The sequence below is a fragment of the Bos mutus genome, chromosome 20 (assembly GCF_027580195.1).
Source record: "Bos mutus isolate GX-2022 chromosome 20, NWIPB_WYAK_1.1, whole genome shotgun sequence".
In the NCBI taxonomy this organism is placed as follows: Eukaryota; Metazoa; Chordata; class Mammalia; order Artiodactyla; family Bovidae; genus Bos; species Bos mutus.
This window is the reverse complement of record NC_091636.1, coordinates 56,208,075-56,232,251: the sequence shown is the minus strand read 5'-3', so window position 1 is coordinate 56,232,251 and position 24,177 is coordinate 56,208,075. Positions and strand designations below refer to the sequence as shown.

At 44.5% G+C, this 24,177-nt stretch overlaps 1 protein-coding gene across 1 annotated transcript in view; it reads right to left on the bottom strand.

Moving 5' to 3' along the window:
* MYO10 (myosin X) overlaps positions 1–24,177 on the bottom strand; it is a 260,360-nt gene that overhangs the window by 134,143 nt on the left and 102,040 nt on the right. Inside the window, exon 3 of the mRNA XM_070357696.1 lies at positions 12,467–12,625. Within this exon, the coding sequence (XP_070213797.1) occupies positions 12,467–12,625 (159 nt within the window). The remainder of the gene's footprint in view (positions 1–12,466; positions 12,626–24,177) is intronic.

Genomic DNA, 24,177 nt, shown 5'->3' with positions numbered 1-24,177 from the left:
CCAGGTGGGGCCATGTGCTGCTTCCCTCACACCGGATTCCGAATTTCATGAGAATAAATCGCCTGGTCATTTTAACAGCTTTTCCGAAATAGAAAGTATATTCTATTTTGGAGCACATAAAATTTTTTTTCTAGTCAGAGGAGTTCCACATAACTCACTGAAAAAATACATTTCCTTGCCCATTTTAATAATCGGGAACAGCTGCAGTGCCTATTGCTATAAAACGCTGTGAGAGACTCCCTTCATTGCTTTAAGACATAGCCTACCAATTCAAGGTTTCAAAAGGCTTAAGTACAGCAAAGTAGAGACATCATGACAAAGGCCCATCTAGTCAAAGCTACGGTTTCTCCAGTAGTCATATACGGATGTGAGAGCTGGACCATAAAGAAGGCTGAGCACTGAAGAAATGATGCTTTCAAACTGTGGTGCTGGAGAAAACTCTTGAGAGTCCCTTGGACAGCAAGAAGATCAAACCAATCAATCCTAAAGGAAAGCAACCCTGAATATTCATTAGAAGGACTGATGCTGAAGGTGAAGGTCCAATCCCTTGGCCACCTGATGCAAAGAGCCGACTCACTGGAAAAGATCCTGATGCTGGGGAAGATTGAGGGCAAAAGCAGAAGGGAGTGACAGAGGATGAGATGGTTGGATGGCATCATCCACTCAATGGACATGAGTTTGAGCAAACTCCAGGAGATAGTGAAAACCAGGGAAGCCTGCGTGCTGCACTCCATGGGGTCACAAAGAGTCAGACACGACTTAGCGACCGAACAACAACAACAAAGGTTGTAATACCTAGTATCTTGTCCCCCGCCAAAAAAACAAAAAAGATAAAAGAACACTAAAAGTGACCCAGTAGCCTCAGATACATTCTGCTGGTAGATATGGAGCATCCGTGTTACTGTTGCAAAGTCATTTTTACAACACAGGAAGTGATGGAGACAGCAAGGTGTGGTCAGGTCAGAAGACCCCAAGTCCTCATCCTGGACCTACCTTCCCTGGTTCACGGCTTAACCCCTCCAGGGCCCAGATTCCAATCAATAACAACAACACACCCTCTGTTCCTCCACCCAATGACCATGTGAAAGTGTTACATAAATCACAGGTGCGTATTACTGTTTTCATTCATGAAAATAAAGCTACAACGGCATTCAGCACATGGTCCTGAAAAGCTAGATGTAGATCAAGTAACCTAAATGCACCAGGAAACTGGCCCAGTCCCCGCCATGTCTTCCCTACAGGGAAGGTCCTCGTTAAGAAGCGGGGGCCACTATCCAGATTTACTTTCCACCCACCCTTCTCCGGGGCTTCCCTAGTAGCTCAGCTGGTAAGGAATCCTCCAGCAATGCAGGAGACCCCAGTTTGATTCCTGGGAAGATCCCCCTGGAGGAGGGTACGGCAACCCACTCCAGAACCCTTGCCTGGAGAATCCCCATGGACAGAGGAGCCTGGCGGGCTACAGCCCATGGGGTCGACTCACTTCTCTAAATCTCTTTCTGGAGCACAGCTCTGGTTTTAAGCTGTGGATCTGTGTACGCAAGAGTCTGCTGGGCATCTGCAACTGGCTGCCCTCAGCTTGGCTTCCTGCAAAACACCTGCTTCTCTACGCACAGCCACATCTTCACAAATGGCACCACGGTCTACCCAAGTGGATAAACCAGAAATCCAGGAGTCATCCTATAACAATACAGCGTGCTGCCCCCATACCCAACAAAACACCGAGAGTCTACCTCTTAGTAAATATCATACTCTAGCTCCCCGAGGACTTGTTTTGAACCCCAACATTTCCCATCTGGTTTGCTGGTCACCTCTCCTCCTAGACCGGATACACCTGCTGGACTCATCCATCACCCACAGTCAGAGTGAGCGTTCCCAGAACTCACCTTTGACGTTGTCCCCTGCCAGCCTTCATGAATGAAGTCAAGGTCACTAGCACACAGGGCCCTTCCTCGCCTGCTCCTGACCACCTCACCAGTAGGCTGCACAAAGCCTCCAGTGCAGGTTCTTGCCTGTCCTGCAGGTCGACAAATCATGCTATTCCAAGTCTTTGTTGATCTTCTGCCAGGGAAGAGCCACCCTCCCTCTTGGCTGAATTCCCCTAGGAATGTTTCAAAACTCCGCACTAGTGCCCAGTTGGGATCCTTTTCTGACCCCCTCAGCTCTTCTTGCGATGCCCATTCTTTGTGTTCCCAGCACTTTTATCACAGTCATTGTCGCCCCGAGCCGTTGTCAAAGGTATGAAGTGTCTGCTTTCATCAACAAGCTGGGAGGTCCTGGAGGGGCGCTGTCTTTTGTTCATTCATTATTTTAATAAACGGTTACCACGGTGAAGAGGAATTTTGCATCCTTGGAGCCACAGCACAGCCTGGCACACAGGCAGGGCTGAGTCAACGTAGAGACATTGGAGGCACCTGGATTCATTACCAATGTACCAATAAGTTCCCTTTTTAACTGAGTTCTCATGCTCCACACCCACCTTCTTCCCTAACAAAACTGCTTGCCATCCTCATCCAATTAAACAATTCAAACTGTTAAGCTTTCAACTTCATTGAAAACTGGATCACAACCAGTAACTCAAGATACATGACTAAAGTCAAATTCTTACATTTAGAAGTGACATTTCCACTTAATTTGAGTGTGTTTCTGACTCATATTCCTCCCTTGTTGAAAGGAATCTGACCCAAAAGAGGCCAGAAAGGGGAGAAAAATGAACAAAAACAAAGCTTCTAATTGCCACCGCCATGTGCCGATGTAGAAATGGCAACTCAAGAGGATAAATGTTTGGTCAAGTTTAAAAATACACAGAGTCAGACAGATGGTTACAATCATCTTCTGGCAACACCAGTCTTGATTTCATGTGAAGAACAAAAACCCTACAAACCACACTGTATTCAGCTGTTCCTGGTATGAGACAAATGCCAAGCCTGCTGGCCATCCAGTCTTCAGGCCATCCCTGAGAGGCACGCTGTTACTTGACACTGGGTTTGGAAACCGGTGGGAAATAACCCCCAAAAGTCTCCTTTGGGAAGACTGAATGAATCAAGGAAATGAATCGCAGGTTGAGATCCGCACGCCCGAAACACTGAACCCTGCAGCTTGGCTGGCCTGATGTGAACACTGCGGGCAGCCCAGGTGAACTCACTTGTAATTCACATGGCTTCAACAGGCAGCTGCCTGCCAGCACCTTTTACGGGTCTGGAAGTTAATTTGGGAACAACAAACTCATTTTCACATTCGATCTGCACGGCCACCTTACCAGAGGAGGGTTTTATTTTTGAAACACCTAAAAATACATGAGCTGTGAAGCATCTTCTGTGCTTTCACAACCGTTTATCTTTAGACACAGCTCCACGTCTTAAAACGGACTCATCTGACTCTCAGCTCTGCTGTTTGTTCAGCAAGACCAACAAACGAACCCACGAGGTGGGTGGAACAGAGCGGGGCTTCCTCTGGAGCCATCCTCAAGCCCATAATTGCAGCCGAGCTCTGATGCGGTTTCCAGCCCGCTCCTTAGACAGGAGGCTCCCACAGGCAACTGAGCCAGAGCACGACAAACCCCGTGATGGAGACAACGTGTTTCTCTTCTGTTGGGCAGAAAACAAAACTGCCACACCACAGAGCTGGCCAGGCCGTCCCTTCACTCTGGACATAGAGCTGACAGTCAGTGCAACAGAGACCTCATCTGTTTTGGTCCAGTGGGTGCTTAGATGCTGGGTACAGAATGTGAAATGATCCAGGCTCCAGAGAATACAATGCAACAGGCATCTAAAACCCAGCTCGTCTCTCCCACTCTCCTCTCCTGGAGGAACTGTCAGAACTGTTCTTGGGGACATCAGGCCATCATTACAGCCAGCCCTGCCTCCCTCAGCCCCTCCCCCTTGGGTATCACATGCAATTTTCTCTTGCTCACGCCCATCTCTGCTGCACTTGTTCAGTCGCTCAGTTGTGTCTGACTCTGTGACCCCCATAGACTGCAGCACGACAAGCTTCCCCATCCTTCACTATCTCCTGGGGTTTTCTCAAAATCATGTCCATTGACTCGGTGATGCCATCCAACCATCTCATCTTCTGTCGTCCCCTTCTCCTCCCACCTTCAATCTTTCCCAGCATCAGGGTCTTTTCCAGTGAGTCAGCTCTTTATATCAGGTTGTGGTCCAAAACCCTCGTATCTACCCGCTTTGAGATATTGCAACACTCTCCCACCCAACCTACCCTCTGTAGACTGTATCACATCACTTCCCTATCAACCCTTCTAAACTTTTTTCAAGGAAACTGCCTCTTCAAACGGAGAAGGCAATGGCACCCCACTCCAGTACTCTTGCCTGGAAAATCCCATGGACAGAGGAGCCTGGTAGGCTGCAGTCCACGGGGTCGCTGAGTCAGACACAACTGAGTGACTGAGCAACTTCACTTTTCAGTTTCATGCATTGGAGAAGGAAATGTCAACCCACTCCAGTGTTCTTGCCTGGAGAATCCCAGGGACCGGGGAGCCTGGTGGGCTGCCATCTATGGGGTCGTACAGAGTTGGACACGACTGAAGCGATTTAGCAGCAGCAGCCTCTTCAAAAGCCTTTAGCAAGGACAATATAGTCTCTTTACCACCAAGCCCAAACACTGCTGCCTAGCTTTAAGTAAGGCAGGGTATCTCAGCATGACTGACATCTTAGGCCAGATAACTCTTTGTAGGGGGGCTGTCCTCTACATCTGGGCATGTTTAGTAGATCCCTGGCTTCTACCAACTATTAACAGATATCAGGATACCAGCAGCATCCTCTGCCCTCGCTATGGCAACTGGAAATGCCTCCAGGTACTGCCAAAAGTCCCCTAAGACCCACACATCTGGTCCAGAACCACTCCTTTTAAAGGTGTCCTGACCCCCACCTATGCATTCCACTATCGGATGTTCCCCAAAAATCAGATTCCATAAACAAAGGAACCTTCTCCCAGTTTAGCAAAGCCATCACACCAATACACTCTCATCTCTCCACCTTCAAAAAAGGCATCTCTCTAGCCTTTTCTTCGAATCAACTCTCAGCCCTCCTCTGTAGTATCATTGCGGCCGCCCCTCTCCAAGAGAAGCCAGCTCTCCTCCTCATCCACCAATTTGTTCCCTCCCCCCACCTCTTATCGCTCTGTACAACACACACCCCTCCTCTCCGAGTCTTTAGGGACTTACAGGTGTGGGAAGGTGTCCACATCAGGCCTCATCAGTGATGGGAAAAGACACTTCTTCCCAGGGTGGAACTCAGGGGACCCTCTCCAAGGTACCGGGAAACAGAGACAAGAGGTTTGGGGTGAAAGTCTGGGGCAGGGTCACAGATAGGGAGCTGCTGTGATAAGCAGAGTTCTCATCTGAGAAGTCGCCAGAGGATGGGAAAGCTGACTAAGTGGAGCATTAAGTGAGAGAACCTGAAGTTCTAGGGAGGGAATCCTGTATTGGGGCAGGAGGCAAGGGTTTAGGCCAGGCAACTGTGGGAAGAACAGAGCTGCTCTAACCCGGGTTATTATTGTTGCTTTTGTTTACTCACTAAATTGTGTCTGGCTCTTCTGCGACCCCATGGACTGTAGCCCATCAGACTCCTCTGTCCCTGGGATTCTCCAGACAAGAATACTGGAGTTGGGTTGCCATTTCCTTCTCCAGGGGATCTTCCCCACCCAGGGATCAAACCCGAATGTCTTGCATCAGCAGGCAGATTCTTTACCACTGAGCCACCTGGGAAGCCCTCTAACCCAGGGCTCAGAGCCAAACTGGACCAGCAGCAAGGCTGGAGTCACAGAGACCAACAGACCCCAAGGTCTGCAAAGTCTCTGTGGCTGGAAGGAGCAGCCCCAAGTTACAAGTGGGAACTTTCCAAATAACGACCCATGGTGTTAGATGAGTAAGATGGGGAGAGAGGTACTGATACAAAGGTTAGTAAGGTTCTTAAAGCTTTCACTGGCCATTCTATTGTGAAACAGCCCCATCAGGTACGAGGGTTATGACACGTGGCCTTTTATTTGTTGAGGCTAAAAATTATTTTTTAATATTGATAAGTAAAAATGAAAAATCAATAGAAATTTGGCAAAAATATGAATATAAAACTTGTAAAATGAAGTCTAGATCTTCACGGAACAGTCTTAAAGGGTCAGAAAACCATTCCTGTTAGTGCGTGCTAAGTCCCTTTAGTCGTTTCTGACTCTTTGTGATCCTATGGATCATAGCCAGCCAGACTCCTCTGTCCAAGGGATTCTCCAGGCAAAAATACTGGAGTGGGTTGCCATGCCCTCCTCTGGGGATTTTCCTGACCCAGGGATCAAACCCGTGTCTCTCATGTCTTCTACAATGGCAGGCTACCTGGGAGGTGCTACCTGGGAAGAAAACCACACAAAAGCCTGAAAGCTTAGAATGTTCAGATCCCTGAAGAAATAAGGATACTATCAGATGACACCTGACCTTTAAAATTTTTTAAACTGACATAAAAAACTTAAATGGTTAATATAGAGCCCAAATGGAGGTGAGTAGAGAAAAGTGGACTCAACTTTGTCTACTGAGTGCTCTACGCCTTCATAGCTCTCTACCCACATATGAATTGTTAATCACTAAGTCATGTCCAACTTTTTTGTGACCCCATGGACTATCAAGGACCCCATGGACCCCAAGGACTCCAAGCTTGCCAGGCTTCTCTGTCCATAGGATTCTCCAGGAAAGAATACTGCAGTGAGTTGCCATTTCCTTCTCTAGGGAATCTTCTCAATCCAGTCGGATCAAACCCATGTCTCTTGCCTCTCCTGAACTGGCAGAAGAAATTCTTTATCATTGAGCCACCTGGGAAGTCCACCGACATCTGAACGGAGGATGCTAAAAGCTAGAAGAAATATTTTATTGAAGTCTTATAATGTTCTCAGTTGATAAGAGTAGCCCTCCATGTTCTGGCTATTATAAACAGTGCTGAGATGAACATTGGGGTACACGTGTCTCTTTCAATTCTGGTTTCCTCAGTATGTATGCCCAGCAGTGGGATTGCTGGATCATAAGGCAGTTATATTTCCAGTTTTTTAAGGAATCTCCACACCGTTCTCCATAGTGGCTGTACTAGTTTGCATTCCCACCAACAGTGTAAGAGGGTTCCCTTTTCTCCACACCCTCTCCAGCATTTATTGCTTGTAGACTTTTGGATCGCAGCCATTCTGACTGGCGTGAAATGGTACCTCACAGTGGTTTTGATTTGCATTTCTCTGATAATGAGTGATGTTGAGCATCTTTTCATGTGTTTGTTAGCCATCTGTATGTCTTCTTTGGAGAAATGTCTATTTAGTTCTTTGGCCCATTTTTTGATTGGGTCATTTATTTTTCTGGAATTGAGCTGTAGGAGTTGCTTGTATATTTTTGAGATTAGTTGTTTGTCAGTTGCTTCATTTGCTATTATTTTCTCCCATTCTGAAGGCTGTCTTTTCATCAGCAGATGAATGGATAAGAAAGCTACGGTACATATACAAAATGGAGTATTACTCAGCCATTAAAAAGAATACATTTGAATCAGTTCTAATGAGGTAGATGAAACTGGAGCCTATTATACAGAGTGAAGTAAGCCAGAAAGAAAAACACCAATACAGTATACTAACGCATATATATGGAATTTAGAAAGATGGTAACGATAACCCTGTATATGAGACAGCAAAAGAGACACTGATATATAGAACAGTCTTTTGGACTCTGTGGGAGAGGGAGAGGGTGGGATGATTTGGGAGAATGGCATTGAAATATGTATAATATCATATATGAAACGAGTCACCAGTCCAGATTCGATGCACGATACTGGATGCTTGGGGCTGGTGCACTGGGACGACCCAGAGGGATGGTATGGGGAGGGAGGAGGGTTCAGGATGGGGAACACATGTATGCCTGTGGCGGATTCATTTCAATATATGGCAGAACCAATACAATATTGTAAAGTTTAAAAGTAAAATAAAATTAAAAAAAAAAAAAAAGAGTAGCCCTCAAGGAGAAGAGAAGTTAATGGTCCTTCTTAGCACAAACAACAGACCCCTCTACCTGGAGATGGGTCTGCTTACCAGCAACCTGTGGTGCCCAAAACAGAAAGCCAACAAATGATCCAGAGTGGTGGGAGAGACACACACAGGTTCCTTCTCAATGACAGGACTCGAAGCAGGGCACCTGTGGCGGGCAGAGTAATGCACCGCTCCCTGCCCCACCAAGTAGTCATAGTAGTGTTAATCGCTCAGTCGAGTCTGACTATTTGTGACCCCGTGGACTGTAGCCCGCCAGGCTCCTCTGTCCATAGGATTTTTCAGGAAGAATACTGGAGTAGATTGCCATTTCCTCCTCCAGGGGATCTTCCCAACCCAGGGATCGAACCCACATCTCTTACATCTCCTGCACTGGCAGGCAGGTTCTTTACCAATAGCACCACCTAGAAAGCCCTTGGGAATCTTGGGAAGATCCCCTGGAGAAGGAAAAGGCTACCCAGTCCACTATTCTGGCCTGGAGAATTCCATGGACTGTATACTTCATGGGGTCGAAAAGAGTCAGACACGACTGAGCCCCACCAAGATGTTCACCTAATTACCAGAACCTGTGACTTAAGCAATGTTGCACATAAAGAGACTCAAGATATGATTAAAGTTGTAAGCTCTGAGACTGGGAATTAACCCAGGTGAGCCCAATCTAATTACATGAATTTTAAAACCTGAGAACCTCTCTTGGCTCTGGTCAGAGATCAGATGAAAGGAGGAAGAGATTTGAAGCATGAGAAAGACTAGGCCCAGGGTAGCTGTCTTTGAACGTGAAGGAAGGAGGCCTCTACCAGCCGGGAATCAGCAGCCAGCCAGCCAGAAAATGAGGACCTCAGTCCCACAACCACAAGAAACTGACCTCTCCCAACACTGGGGAAGAACAAGAAACAGATTCTTCCCTAGAGGCTCCAGAAAGAAGCCTAGCATGCCCACAGCTGGAGTTTAGTCTGGTAAGTCCCTTTGAAACAAACCTACAAAACTTCAAAAAAAACAAAATTCATAGTTTTGGTAATTTGTTACGCCAGCAAAAGAAAACTAACACAGCACCTCTGTTACAAGTCAAGCCATTTTTCCCTCTTTTAAAACATGAGCAAGCATCGCTTTAGGGCTGAGATAAAGGTGGAAAGCTGTGCTTTTCTGATAGGTGGTAGTTCTGTCTCCTTGCAGCAGCATCTGACAGGTACGAGCATCCAGTGAAAACAGCTTCAGTAATGGACATCAAGATGGCTGCTTTATATACAATAATACAATTACCTAGGTTCTAAAAGGATGGCATATAGGGTATAGTTAACTGACCTGAGCTGTAAATTGTACAAAAATCCTGTGTTTTTTCCTCAAAGGGGAGAGAAAAGATCTTCATTCCAGGAAAAAAGAAAAAATCAAGATCCTATTCATATGGCTTATTCAGGTTTACAATATCATCATGGTGTAGGGGAGCTTTAAAAGCTCTGTCCTTTAATCTTCTTCAGCAGTTCTCCCCTTAATCGACTTTTTCATGACTATTAAATGTATAACAAAAACATACATCTAAACACAGAAGGATAAGAATTCTGAAATATTCATTTATAACAGATAGGTACCAATAAAGAAATTTTAAATCCAGCTTTACTTTGATCATCAACTATGCTGCTTCTAGTATGAATGGCATCTGTTTTACAAATATATGGCACAACTGCCAGGTACCTGACTGTCCTTGGCTCAAGAGAGACAAAATCAGCCCTTGACCAAGTGAGCAAGGAAACTGCTGTGTCAACAGGTACACAGCAGTGTCAAAGACTTAATGCTGAAAATACAGGCATGGCACATGGGCCCCTGGACACCTGTGTAGGTGGGAATGAAGCAGTTTTGAGACGGGAACAGGAGAAAACCCACGTTTGCTCAACAATTACATGTACAAGGCAGGATACACAGCCACTTTTATAGAAACATGTATGAACGTGACGTTTTCTGAAGGACATATGGAAAATGCAGTCTCTAAAGACTGAGAGTAAGCAAGGTTAGTCAGAGGACTAGAAGGCGACTCCATTTCTCCATACAAGGCTGTCTGAAGACATTTGCCAAGCATTAGATCAATCTGGCAAAAATGCCACTTTCCCATGATTAAAAAAAGGCAAATAAACACCTTCTTTTCTTGAAGCTGAGGACAATTTTGCATTAACAAATATCTAATTCTTCCCTCTTTCCCAATTCTCCTCTCCTGGTCTAAGGATGGATAAACTAGAGCAACCACAATACTGAGAGGATCCTGAGTTTCAGTTAGCACCTGCTAGCTGTTAGAACGTGAAACATGAAAGTTGCTCAGTCGAGTCTGACTTGGTGACCCCATGGACTGCCAGAATACAGGAGTGAGTAGCCTTTCCCTTCTCCAGAGGATCTTCCCAACCCAGGGATTGAACCCAGGTCTTCTGCATTGCAGGTGGATTCTCTACCAGCTGAACCACAAGGAAAGCCCAAGAATACTGGAGTGGGTAGCCTATCCCTTCTCCAGCGGATCTTCTGGACCTAGGAATCAAACCAGGGTCTCCTGCACTGCAGGCGGATTCTTTACCAGCTGAGCTATGATGGAAGCCTAGTTATTGGAAAGGCTGATATTATTATTCATCATAATCACAGGCATACTGCCAAAACTGAGTGTTAACTCCTAAAGAATAAAAACTACTGAAAGATGAAGGGTTTTTACAGTATTAAAATTTGGGTTTTTAAAAAACTGCATGAATATGAACTTGACGAGAAAAATAAACACCTATCAACAGTTGCCCAGTGAAGACCAGCTAACAAAGGCAGGTGGAAAGGAGAAAGTCTGCAAATCATTCTTGACACATGATGTAATTTATACTTTAATGTCAGAAAGGGATGATTACAGAAGCGATTTTTAGGTATTACTTTTATAATATAGGCACAGAGTTCATAAAAGTTGAGGAGAAATGTGCATGACTGCTTTTTATACCAGGACGTGTCTCCAATCAAAAGAGCAATCCCAAAGGGAGATAGGTTCCCTTGAAGCCAAATGTCCCGTAGATGGAAATGTCCTACATGCTCGTGGGAATGTACATCAGTGCGGCCACTCCAGAAAACAGTATGCAGTTTTCTCAAAAAACTAAAAATAGAGCTACCACATGACCTAGGAATTCTACTCCTGGGTATGTATATGGAAAAAAAAAATGAAAACACTAGTTCGAAAAGATGCATGCACCCCAAAGTTCACGCAGCATGACTTACAGTTGCTAAGATATGGAAGGAACCTGTGCCCACCAGGAGATGAGTGGATAAAGAGACGTGACATTCACACACACACATACGTACATACACAAAATGGATTACTCAGCCACAAAAAGAATGCAATTTTGCCATTTGCAGAACATGAATGGACTTGGAGAGCATTATGCCAAGTGAAGCAAGTCAGACAAATACTGTGTGACATCACGTACATGTGGAATCTAAAAAATACAATGAACTCGTGAGGGTAACCTAAAAGCAGCAGACCCACAGAGAGAGAACAAACTAGGGGTTACCAGGGATGAGGGGAGGGGTGCAACAGACGGGTGGAGGACAGCGAGGTACAAGACAGATGCAAGGATGGACTGCATAACTTGGAGAATACTGCTAATATTTTGAGATCATTGTAAATGGAATGTAACCTTTAAAAGTCCAGGTTTGATGCACGATACTGGATGCTTGGGGCTGGTGCACTGGGACGACCCAGAGGGAGGGTATGAGGAGGGAGGGTATGAGAAGGGAGGAGGGTTCAGGATGGGAAACACAGGTATACCTGTGGCGGATTCATTTCGATATTTGGCAAAACTAATACAATATTGTAAAGTTTAAAAATAAAATAAAATTAAAAAAAAAAAAAAGAAAGAAAGAAATCTCTCCGTAGATGGGCCTCAGAGCCAGAAGAAAAAAAGTGAAAATCCATAAAAGGAGAAAAAAAATCAAGAAAATGAGAAATAAAAAAGCTTGAGCTCAGGTCTGCTTGTTTGTAAAGCCACATTTCTCCTCAGCCCTTAAGTGAGGAAGTCAAACCACTCTGCGTGACTTCTTTATGGAACAGAACACTCAGGAACAGAATGCACTCAGGAGAAGAAAGAGGTCAAATTACCCTTTGCTACAAAGCCATCCCTGCTAATAAAGTCCAGGCAATCAACACGAGAACATGATTTATGGACCCACATCTCTAATTTGGCAAAAAAAAAAAAACTAGAAATATAGCTTTTACTTAGAAGAACGGGAGGTTCTCAAAAAGGAAATACTCTCTGAAAACAAAAATAAACAGACTCAAACTGGAGGGAGTTTGGAAACTTCCCTGATGGTTCAGTGGTTAAGACGCTATGCTTTCACTGCAGGGGGCATGGATTTGATCCCTGGCCCAGAAACAGATCCTGTATGCCATGTGACGCAGCAAGAGGAAGGAAAAGACTGGAAGGATTTTTAAGGGACTGAGAGCGGAACTTACATAGATTTGGTTTCTCTTGTAGCGCTGGTACAAGTTGTGCATGATGGCACCCCCGTGGAGCTCTGTCAGGGTGGCCATGTCATCCACGCCCTCCTCATCCGTGGGCTGCATAGGCATCACCTTCTGGTGTGTAATTGTGCTCTGCTTGTACGTGAATACCTGATGAGGGGGAACGAATTCACAGCTTAATTATGGGCAATGAACAGTTTCCACTGACCGTTTCCCAACTTACAATACAATCTCAGTTCAATACCGGCAAAAGGATCCTGAATCCACCAGCAAAAATCAGACTGCAGAGAACACTTTAATTTCCTTCATGCCACCTACCTATTTTTGTGCTAGGTCGCTTCAGTCGTGACTGCCTCTTGGACCCTAAGGACTGTAGCCCACCAGACTCCTCTGTCAGTGGGATTCTCCAGGCAAGAATACTAGAGTGGGTTGCCATCTCCTTCTCCAGGGAATCTTCCCAACCCAGGGATGGAACCCACGTCTCTTTTGTCTCCTGCACTGGCAGGAGGGTTCTTGGCCACTAGCACCACCTGGGAAACCTCACCTAATTTTAAAGGTAGCAAATTATTTTGACAACTGACATTCGAAGTTCCAGAAGACACTGGTTCAAGTACTAACTCGCCTGTGGAAATCACAGAAATGATAACATTTTCAGTTTACTTTTCTCCCACTGAGGCAAAGCAGTAACAGTTAAGAAGCTGGCTGACCAACCTTTCAGAAAATAATTTGATTTCACTGTATAATATATTCAAGGGACCATGGGATATAGTTCAAAGCTTCCTAATAAAGCTCTGCAATTTAAGTGTTGTCACAAAATTCAGCACACAGTCTGTACATTTGTTCAGAGACTGAAACACAGCTTCTCAGGAAAGTCTGAAAAATATTCTCCCTTCTCAACTGATCCATTCTCAACTGAGATATATAAACGGCATTCCTGTGATCTTTAGGAAAACAAATCCTCTCAGGTTTAAAATACAACTGGTTTGGGACTCCCTTAGCTGTTTAGTGGTTAAGGCACCACACTTCCACTGCAGGGGGCACAGGTTCAATCCCTGGTTGGGGAACTAAAATCCTTCATGCAACGGAGAGCAGGCACAAAAAAAAAAAAAGTTAAATAAATTACAATTGGTTTGCTTGTTTGACAGCCTGAAAGTGAAAGTCGCTCAGTCGTGTCCAATTCTGCAACCCCATGGACTATACAGTCATGGAATTCCCAGGCAAGAATACTGGAGTGGGTAGCCTTTCCCTTCTCCAGGGGATTTTCCCGACCCAGGGATCGAACTGGGGTCTCCTGCATTGCAGGCAGATTCTTTACCAACTGAGCTATCAGGGAAGCCCTATCTTTTTTTAAACTCCAAAACCAGTGGTGGGTGCTGCATATGTGCTGCTGTCCATTTGCTAAGTCATGTCCAACTCTTTTGCAACCTCATGACTATAGCCCACCAGCCTCCTCTGTCCATGGGATTTTCTGACCAAGAATACTGAGTGAGTTGCCATGTCCTTCTCCAGGGGACTTTCCAAACCCAGGGATTGAACTCACATCTCCTGCAATGGCAGGTAGGTTCTTTACCACTGAGCCACCAGGGAAGCCCATTGTATTGTGTACCAGAGACAACTCGGACACTGCAAGACTGATTATAGAACACACATGGACTTCTAAAATCTACACACGGTTCTTTCATCACCATTGATTGGGTAGAGTATTAACTGCACCCATTCAGCTTCATGTGCTGACCGGTTTGACCAGATTTACAAACTCCGGAACATAAAACAATCATTCAATGATGGAGTCTATGCCCTATTTATTCACTGTATACTTTTATATACACTGAATAATCACAGAAAACTAATCAAACTGATCACATGGACCACAGCCTTCTCCAACTCAATAAAACTATAAGCCATGCCGTGTAGGGCCAACCCAAGACAGATGGGTCATGGTGGAGAGTTCTGACAAAACATGGTCCTCTGGAGAAGGGAATGGCAAACCACTTCACTACTATGCCTTAAGAACCCCATGAACAGTATGCAAAGGCAAAAAGATAGGACACAAAGATGAACCCCCCAGGTCGGTTGGTGCCCAATGTGCTACTGGAGATCAGTGGAGAAATAATTCCAGAAAGAATGAAGAGATGGAGCCAAAGCAAACACAACACCCAGTTGTGACTATGACTGGTGATGGAAGTAAAGTCTGGTGCTGTAAAGAACAATATTGCATAGGAATCTGGAAGGTTAGGTCCATGAATCAAGGTGTATTAGAAGCAGTCAAACAGGAGATGGCAAGAGTGAACATCAACATTTTAGGAATCAGTGAACTAAAATGGACCGGAATGGGTGAATTTAACTCAGATGACCATTATATCTACTACTGTGGGCAAGAATCCCTTAGAAGAAATGGAGTAGCCATTATGGTCAACAAGAGAGTCCGAAACACAATACTTGGATGCAAACTCAAAAATGACAGAATGATCTCTGTTTCCAAGGCAAATCATTCAATATGACAGTAATCCAAGTCTATGCCCCGACCAGAGATGCTGAAGAAGCTGAAGTTGAACAGTTCTATGAAGACCTACAAGACCTTCTAGAACTAACACCAAAAAAAGATGTCCTTTTCATTATAGGGGACTGGAATGCAAAAGTAGGGACTCAAGAAATACCTGGAGTAACAGGCAAATTTGGCCTTGAGTACAGGATGAAGCAGGGACAAGGCTAATAGAGTTTTGCCAAGGGAACACACTGGTCATAGCAAACACTCTCTTCCAACAACACAAGAGAACTCTACACATGGATATCACCAGATGGTCAATACCGAAATTAGATTGATTATACTCTTTGTAGCAGAAGATGGAGAAGCTCTATACAGTCAGCAAAAACAAGACCGAGAGCTGACTATGGCTCAGACCATGAACTCCTTATTGCCAAACTCAGACTGAAAGTAGGGAAAACCACTAGACCATTCAGGTATGACCTAAATCAAATCCATTACGATTATACACTGGAAGTGACAAATAGATTCAAGGGATCAGATCTGATAGACAGAGTGCCTGAAGAACTATGGACAGAGGTTCCTGACATTGTATAGGAGGCAAGGATCAAGACCACCCCCAAGAAAAAGAAATGCAAAAAGATTGTCTGAGGAGGCCTTACAAATATCTGAGAAAAGAAGAGAAGCAAAAAGCAAGGAGAAAAGAAAAGATATACCCATTTGACTGCAGAGTTCAAAGAATAGTAAGGAGAGATAAGAAAGCTTTCCTCAGTGATAAATGCAAAGAAATAGAGGAAAACAATAAAATGGAGAAGTTTAGAGATCTCTTCAAGAATATGGGCACAATAAAGACAGAAATGGTATTGACCTAACAGAAACAGAAGATAGTAAGAAGAGGTGACAAGAATATACAGAAGAATTATACAAAAAGATCTTCACAACCCAGATAATCACGATGGTGTGATCACTCACCTAGAGACAGACAACCTGGAAGTTAGGGTTAAAGTGGGCCTTAGGAAGCATCACTATGAATAAAGCTGGTGGAATTCCAGCTGAGATATTTCAAGTCCTAAAAGATGATGCTGTGAGAGTGCTGCACTCAATATGCCAGCAAATTTGGAAAACTCAGCAGTGGCCACAGGACTGGAAAAGGTCCATTTTCATTCCAATCCCAAAGAAAGGCAATGCCAAAGAATGTTCAAACTACTGCACAATTGCACTCATCTCACATGCTAGCAAAGTAATACTCAAAATTCTCCAAGTCAGACTTCAACAGTATGTGAACCTTGAACTTCCACATGTTCAAGCTGGATTTAGAAAAGGCAGAGGATCCAGAGATCAAATTGCTAACATCTGTTGAATCATAGAAAAAGCAAGAGAGTTCCAGAAAAACATCTACTTATGCTTTATTGAATATGCCAAAGCCTTTTACTGTGTGGATCATAACAAACTGTGGAAAATTCCTAAAGAGATGGGAATACCAGACCACCTTACCTGCCTCCTGAGAAATCTGTAGGCAGGTCAAGAAGCAACAGTTAGAACTGGACATGGAACAAGAGACTGATTCCCAATAGGAAAAGGAGTACATACACCAAGGCTGTATATTGTCACCCTGCTTATTTAACTTATATGCAGAGTAAATCATGAGAAACGCTGGGCTGGATGAAGCACAGCTGGAAACAAGACTGCTAGGAGAAATATCAATAACCTCAGATATGCAGATGACACCACCCTTATGGCAGAAAGTGAAAAGGAACTAAAGACCCTCTTGATGAAAGTGAAAGAGGAGAGTGTAAAAGCTGGCTTAAAACTCAGCATTCAGAAAACTAAGATCATGGCATCCGGTCCCATCACTTCATGGCAAATAGATGGGGAAACAATGAAAATAGAGACTTTATTTTTTTGAACTCCAAAATCACTGCAGATGGGGACTGCAGCCATGAAATTAAAAGACGCTTGCTCCTTGGAAGAAAAGTTATGACCAACCTAGATAGCATATTAAAAAGCAGAGACATTACTTTGTCAACAAAGGTCCATCTAGTCAAAGCTATGGTTTTCCAGTAGTCATGTATGGATGTGAGAGATGGACTATAAAGAAAGCTGAGCGCCGAAGAATTGATGCTTTTGAACTGTGGTGTTGGAGAAGACTCTTGAGAGTCCCTTGGACTGCAAGGAGATCCAACCAGTCCATTCTAAAGGAAATCTGTCCTGAATATTCATTGGAAGGACTGATGCTGAATCTGAAACTCCAATACTTTGGCCACATGATGCGAAGAACTGACTCACTGGAAAAGACCCTGATGCTGGGAAAGATTGAGTACAGGAGGAGAACGGGATGACAGAAGATGAGATGGTTGGATGGCATCAGTGACTTGATGGAAATGAGCTTGAGTAAGCTCTGGGAGTTGGTGATGGACAGGGAGGCCTGGCTGCCCATGGGGTCACAAAGAGTCAGACACACTGAGCGACTGAATTGATTCTTTTCACTGATACTTTTATGTTTGTCCTTCAAATAAAACCACCAAGATGTAAAAGCAAAATGTAAACAACACAAAAAATGTTATCTACACAAGCTCGCGTGTGTACATACATACAAAGTAACTTTCTTGAACGGTACCGGCAGATTGGGGAATTCTAATTTTCAATGTCAACCAGTTGTCTGAATATTCATCAGAAGGATTAATGCTGAAGCTCCAACTCTTTGGCCACTGATGCAAAGAGCCGACTCATTGGAAAGGACCCTGATGCTGAGAAAGACTGAAGGCAAAAGGAGAAGACTGCAGCAGAGGATGAGATGGCTGGATGGCATCCCTGACTCAACGGACACGAATTCGAGCAAACTCCGGGAGATAGTGAAGGACAGGAAAGCCTGCCAAGTTGCAGCTCACGGGGTCACAGAGTTGGACCCTAAACAACTTAACAACAACAAGTTGCCTGTAAGGAAACAAACAGCATGTTATCGCACAAGGGAATGGCACACGAAGAAAAGCAGAGGTACCAACCCAATGGTTCCATAAACCATGGAAAAAGGTGCCATGTTTCTTTTATGTTCCAGAGAAAAATGAACACTTCAGTGGTGCACTTCTGCCACATAAACCACAAGGGTCAGTCAGAACCAGTTCTGAGAGACTCTCGAGGCCAGGGCAGACCCCAGCCATCTCTTCTGAGGTCCAGCCACTTTCCCAGCTGTTTCCTGGGCCCAGGCACCTGCCAGGAAAAGTGCCGGCCCCAGCGGCCCCACCTCATAGGGAGGTGGCCCCCCACCGCGTAAGTGCCCCCTACGGGGTAGGACAGGTCTGGGGCCACTGAGGGCATGGAAGGGGGCTATGCCATAGCCAAGATGAGCAGGTATTAAAGGAAAATACCAAGAAATTCAAGAGTGTAGAAGAACACAGGATATCAGACCCTCATTTTAATTCATTAACATCATACAAGAAAGTCAAATACATTTAGGCTAACAGTAGCAGCCATCTTGGGCTTCATAGGTAGCTCAGCAGTAAAGAATCCATCTGCCAATGCAGGAGACACAGGTTCAATCCCTGGGTCAGGAAGATCCCCTGGAGGAGGAAATGGCAACCCACTCCAGTATTCTTGCCTGGAAAATTCCATGGACAGAGGAGGCTGGCAGTGTATAGTCCATGGGCGTCACCAAGAGTCGGACATGACTGAGTATACACCCCCTACAGCTGACACTTAAAAAATGATATCCATAATGACTAAGTATTTATGTCACATTAACATTCTGTTGCCTTTTTTCACACCCTGGGAACAGTAAGACAATGTATAGTCCAAGTAAGCAACTCAGAGCTGGGCACGTGGTCTCTGAAAAAATGGTTACCACTGTAAATCGAGTCCCCACCTTAGCTCATGTTATTTCCTCGTATGTTTTCAGATACACGCATTATCATATGTGGGCACGTGGCCCTTCCGGGAGTGGGACAATCAAGAGAATGAGTGCTATTCCTTCTCCTGACCTCAGAAAGAATCAGGATAGACCGTAACAGTTACATAAATAAGAGGTTATGTAGAGAAAAGAAATATCATGCCAAGACAGGGCTGCAGCTGATCAAAACAGTGATTATTTCAAAGAACAGTGGGTAAAGCAGAGAAAATGTATGTGTGAAGGAAAGGCAGAGAGAACCATCCATTCAGAGATGGGTTAACATTTGCAAAGATTTTATAGTGATGCCTGGTACATTGATAAGTGTCTGATAAATTAACAAAGAAAATCCATGCATTCAAACAAATATTTACTGATATGTTGTAAGCATTAGGAATACAGTGTATGTTCTAATAAGGGGAAGGAAAAAGTAGAAATGGACAAGTAAATATAACACTGTGCAGATGGTGATGAATATCTATGAAGACATAAATGAGGGTAAAGGGATTAAGCACCCGGAGGGGTTACTTTATGTTGTGTTTAAAGACACCCTCACTGATCAGATAACATCAAAGTAGAAACCCTAAGGAAGTAAGGAATGGAATCAGGCTTCTGCATTCAGTGTGTTAAAGCATATTGGTTGAATAAATAGCTAATTTGTAAATATTTCAAAGGATTAATAAGATTCACAATCTTGTTCAAGAATTTTTAAGGAGAGCCCCTTGAACTACCAGAAGTCTTTCCTGTGCAACAACAAACGGTACAAGTTGCACAACTTTATCCCCAAACAGCAAAAAAGAAAATTTTAGGGCTAAGGAATGGAATTCTTTTTACAGGAATTTTTTTGGAACAAACAACAGCCAAAACGCAATAGCAATGTGAATTCCTCCAAACCCAACTCAAAACAAACTGAGTGACTTCAATGGGGCATATATTAGAAGAAAGGTGGTAAAGGTTAAGAAACGGGGCAAAGTATAGAAGATTAATAGACAGGAAATCAATTTAGAGAAAACGGGGCCTCAGAACAAATAGCTCCTGTTATAGAAATAAAAGCCACTGGTCACAAGATGGACTGGATTAAGCGTGGGAACAAAACTAAGGCCGCCCATCAACCCTACTGGGGCCTCAGAGAAGGTTTGCCCAACACTGGGTCTACCTCTGTATGAAAAATGAAAATCAAGTAGTTAATTAGTTTAAAAAAAAACAGCTGAGCCATTTTCAATCCCCTTTTAATTCTAGGAAAGTACACATATGGCAGGAAACCCTTATCAGGCTTATGTGCAAGTTTTTATAGTCTATAGGGGCTTCCCTGATAGCTCACTTGGTAAAGAATCCACCTGCAATGCAGGAGACCACAGTTGGATTCCTGGGTTGGGAAGATCCCCTGGAGAAGGGATAGGCTACCCACTCTAGTATTCTTGGGCTTCCTTGGTGGCTCAACTGGTAAAGAACCCGCCTGCAATGCAGGAGACCTGGGTTCGATCCCTGGGTTGGGAAGATCCCCTGGAGAAAGGAAAGGCTACCCACTCCAGTATTCTGGCCTGGAAAACCACTGTATAGTCCATGGGGTCCCAAAGAGTTGGACACGACTGAGCAACTTTCGCTTCATTTCACAGTGACATACATAGATTTCTCTTATTACAATTCGTTAGCAACCCCCAGTCACAAAAATCTAACTTTTCTGTTCAAAGAGGAAAAAAAAGAAAAAAGAAATCTTATCACGTCCTCTCCTGATGGACAGATGGGATAGACAGCGTTCTCAGTCTGGGCAACTTCATCTCCCATGAGCTTGGCATTTCTTCTAGAGAAGTCTTCAGTTTTGCTCTCCAGGGTACAGTTGGCAAGGTTTGTAAACATTTTTGGTTGTCACAACTGTGGGGGGTGGGGGGAAGGGTGCTACTGGCATCCAGTCGGCAAGGTCAGGAATGCTGCTATAAACATCTGAGAATTATCCAGCCCAAATGTCACGAGGACCAGGTGGAGATATCCTGGTCTAGGAATGCCCTGATGTGCCTTCCAACCAGATGTTTAGGTAGATACCAGGAAAAAATGATGAGTCAGCCAATGCCTGTAAGCAAAACCTTTCATTATACACAGACAAATCTTTTGGAAACAACTTTAAAGATAAAAACATTTAACTCAAAGGTCAGCAGGACAGTATTATATAATTTAGTTTTTGATTCTTATTTGACCCAAGTTAAGAAGGGTGATGGGGATGATTTACAATGATGATGGTCACTAAGCAGTGGAGTTTGCTTCTATTTGTTACTGTTTTGCCTTTTAAGGAAAATTTTTTACTGGAGTAGAATTAATGGTTTTGAACTGTAGTGTTGGAGAAGACTCTTGAGAGTCCCTTGGACTGCAAGGAGATCCAACCAGTCCATTCTGAAGGAGATCAGCCCTGGGATTTCTTTGGAAGGAATGATGCTAAAGCTGAAACTCCAGTACTTTGGCCACCTCATGCGAAGAGTTGACTTATTGGAAAAGATTCTGATGCTGGGAGGGATTGGGGGCAGGAGGAGAAGGGGACGACAGAGGATGAGATGGCTGGATGGCATCACTGACTCAATGGACGTGAGTCTGAGTGAACTCCGGGAGTTGGTGATGGACAGGGAGGCCTGGCGTGCTGCGATTCATGGGGTCGCAAAGAGTCAGACACGACTGAGCGACTGAACTGATAGCTGATTTACAATGTTATGTTAGTTTCAGTGTACAGCAGAGTGAACCAGTTATACATATACAACTATCTACTCTTTTTTAGAATTTTCCCATATAGGCCATTACAGAATCCTGAGTAGAATTCCCTGTGCAATCAACCCCACTCCAGTATTCTTGCCTAGGAAATTCCAGGGACAGAGGAGCCTACAGTCCATGGGGTTGCAAAAAAGTTGGACGTGACTTACCGACTAAACAAGTGTGTATATATGAATCCCAATCTTCCAATTTATTCCTCCCTCACCTCCTGGTAACCATAAGCTTGTTTTCTACATCTGTAAGTATTTCTGTTTTATAGTTACAGATAGTATCATTTTCTAATTGTACTGTATTACAGTCGGACAACACTTTCCACATGATTTCCACCCTGTCTCCCTGACCCGGGGCTCTTGGACCTGACATTTCTGTGTCTGGGCCACTGACATGCCACTAGTCTCCCTGACATCGCCACCCAAATGTTACTTCTCAGAAGGCACCAGCTTCTGTGTGAAGGACACCCTGCCACCTTCCTCCTGATTCTACCACATGTGCTGCTGCTCCTGTGACAGTTTGTAATCACTTATCTATTATCTCCCTTGTTTCAAAACCATCTCACTCCCAACTCGGAAACCTCTGGTCAGTGTATTTCAACTCTTTGGACCACAACCTACAGGGAAAAACATGTGTTTTACACTGTGAAGTACTTACTATACACGTAGTTCACAAGGGTTTCGTAAAACACCATGAAGTCTGGTGCATGCCAGGACCTTCTCTTTCTTTTAAATGTCAGTTGTGACTCTCTAAACTGACTTCACACCTCACTAGAGAGAAGACTCAGTCTGGAAACTACAAAGGCAGGGCACATGCCTATCTCGTTTCTCAGCAACCAGCCTCTGCCCACCATAGAGACTCAATCAATATTGAATAAATGGTCCTGGCCTTCAAAATGGGTACAATACACAGGGAGAAGCAGTGCTGGGTAGTGACCAGACATGGCCTTGGAGTCAGACCTGGCTGGACTCTGTTCTCCTAGATCTATGATTTCATAGCCCAGGGATAATGAGGCAGACACTTAACCTCCCTGGCCCGTGATTTTCCCCACTGATAAAGTAAGATTGGTGATGATAATTTCACAGAATTACTGTGAAAACTAAAAATAATGTGGTAAGTGTTAGTCAGTTGTGTCTGACTCTGTGACCCCATAGACTATAGTCTGCCAGGCTCCTCTGTCCATGGGATTCTCCGGGCAAGAATACTAGAGTAGGCAGCAATTCCCTTCTCCAGGGGATCTTCCCAACCCAGGGATCAAACCCAGGTCTCCTGCATTTCAGGCAGATTCTTTACCAGGGAAGCCCAAGAAGACTGGAGTGGATAGTCTATCCCTTCTCCAGCGGATCTTCCTGACCCAGGGATCAAACCAGGGTCTCCTGTATTGCAGGCGGATTCCTTACCAGCTGAGCTATCAGGGAGGCCTATAATGCAAAGAACAACGCTTTCCACCCTGTCTCCCTGACCCAGGGCTCTTGGACCTGCCGTTTCTATGTCTGTCTCTGTGGCTATGCTCTTATGACAGGATGTAAAAGGAAGCCACTTACTTAACTGAAACTCTGCCCTGACCTGTTCGGTGGCTGCCCCAAGGAGACTGGAGAAAGTATTTGGGACACAAAAATGTAAAGTCCGCTAGAAAGTTCCACTGGAATCTTATTAAAGGCAAAATGATACACGTCTACTCTCCTAGTGAGCAGGGGGAAAAAAATGGCACCAGCGCTTTGCTTTCAGCTCAAATTTGTCAGAGTAAATACATCTTAATTACACGGTCCAGGGGGGTAAAATGATCTTTCCATAAATAAAGATTCTGTTACTTTAACCTCCCCCTTGAGTTTGTGAGATGACTGACTTCTAATTATAGATAAAACAAGATTATTTTCTTTTTCGGAGACTCAAACTAGTTGTGAGATTAAGTCATTTAAACCATCAGTGGGTTTGCAATGCGCAGTAGGGCGAGATGCATGGCATGTGGGTGTCAAACCAAAATAGCAAAGAGAGGTGGGCAGAGGGCACTGGTATGTATTGAGCACTGAATGCATGCATCAGGCACATTTGATCCTCAGGGGCAAAGGAAACACCATTGCTCATTTGTTAAAGAAACCATTCAAGAAGATTCAGAGAAGTTGGGAAATCTACCCACAGCACAAAGCACAGTGAGCAGTCAATTCCTTGAGATCATGGCAAAGGCACGTCCCACCCTAGAGAGACACTAGGTCAGAGACAATCCCGCCTCTGCCACTAACTGGCTGGGACTCCCTGGCACGTTCAGTGGAGTCAATGGTTACGATCCTTGGTCCTCTGGAGGAGAGGGGAGCAGAAAGCACGTGTGCACTGCCCTCCCAGCGTGCCGGGTTTAATTCTCTCACTTACCCCGTGATTTTCCGTTTGTTTACTCTCTCCAGTTCCCTTGGTCATTCGTGCCAGGCTGTGAGCTGGACCCCAGGAATACAAAGATGAATTAAATGGTCTCTTTTCAGAGGGCTTATCGACCACCAAGGGATCAGAAAAATAAACAGGCAATCCTCACCGCGTGGTGGGGGCTGTCACAGAGTCAGATGGGAACTGGCCACGTGGGATGGCCCAGGGCCAGGCAAG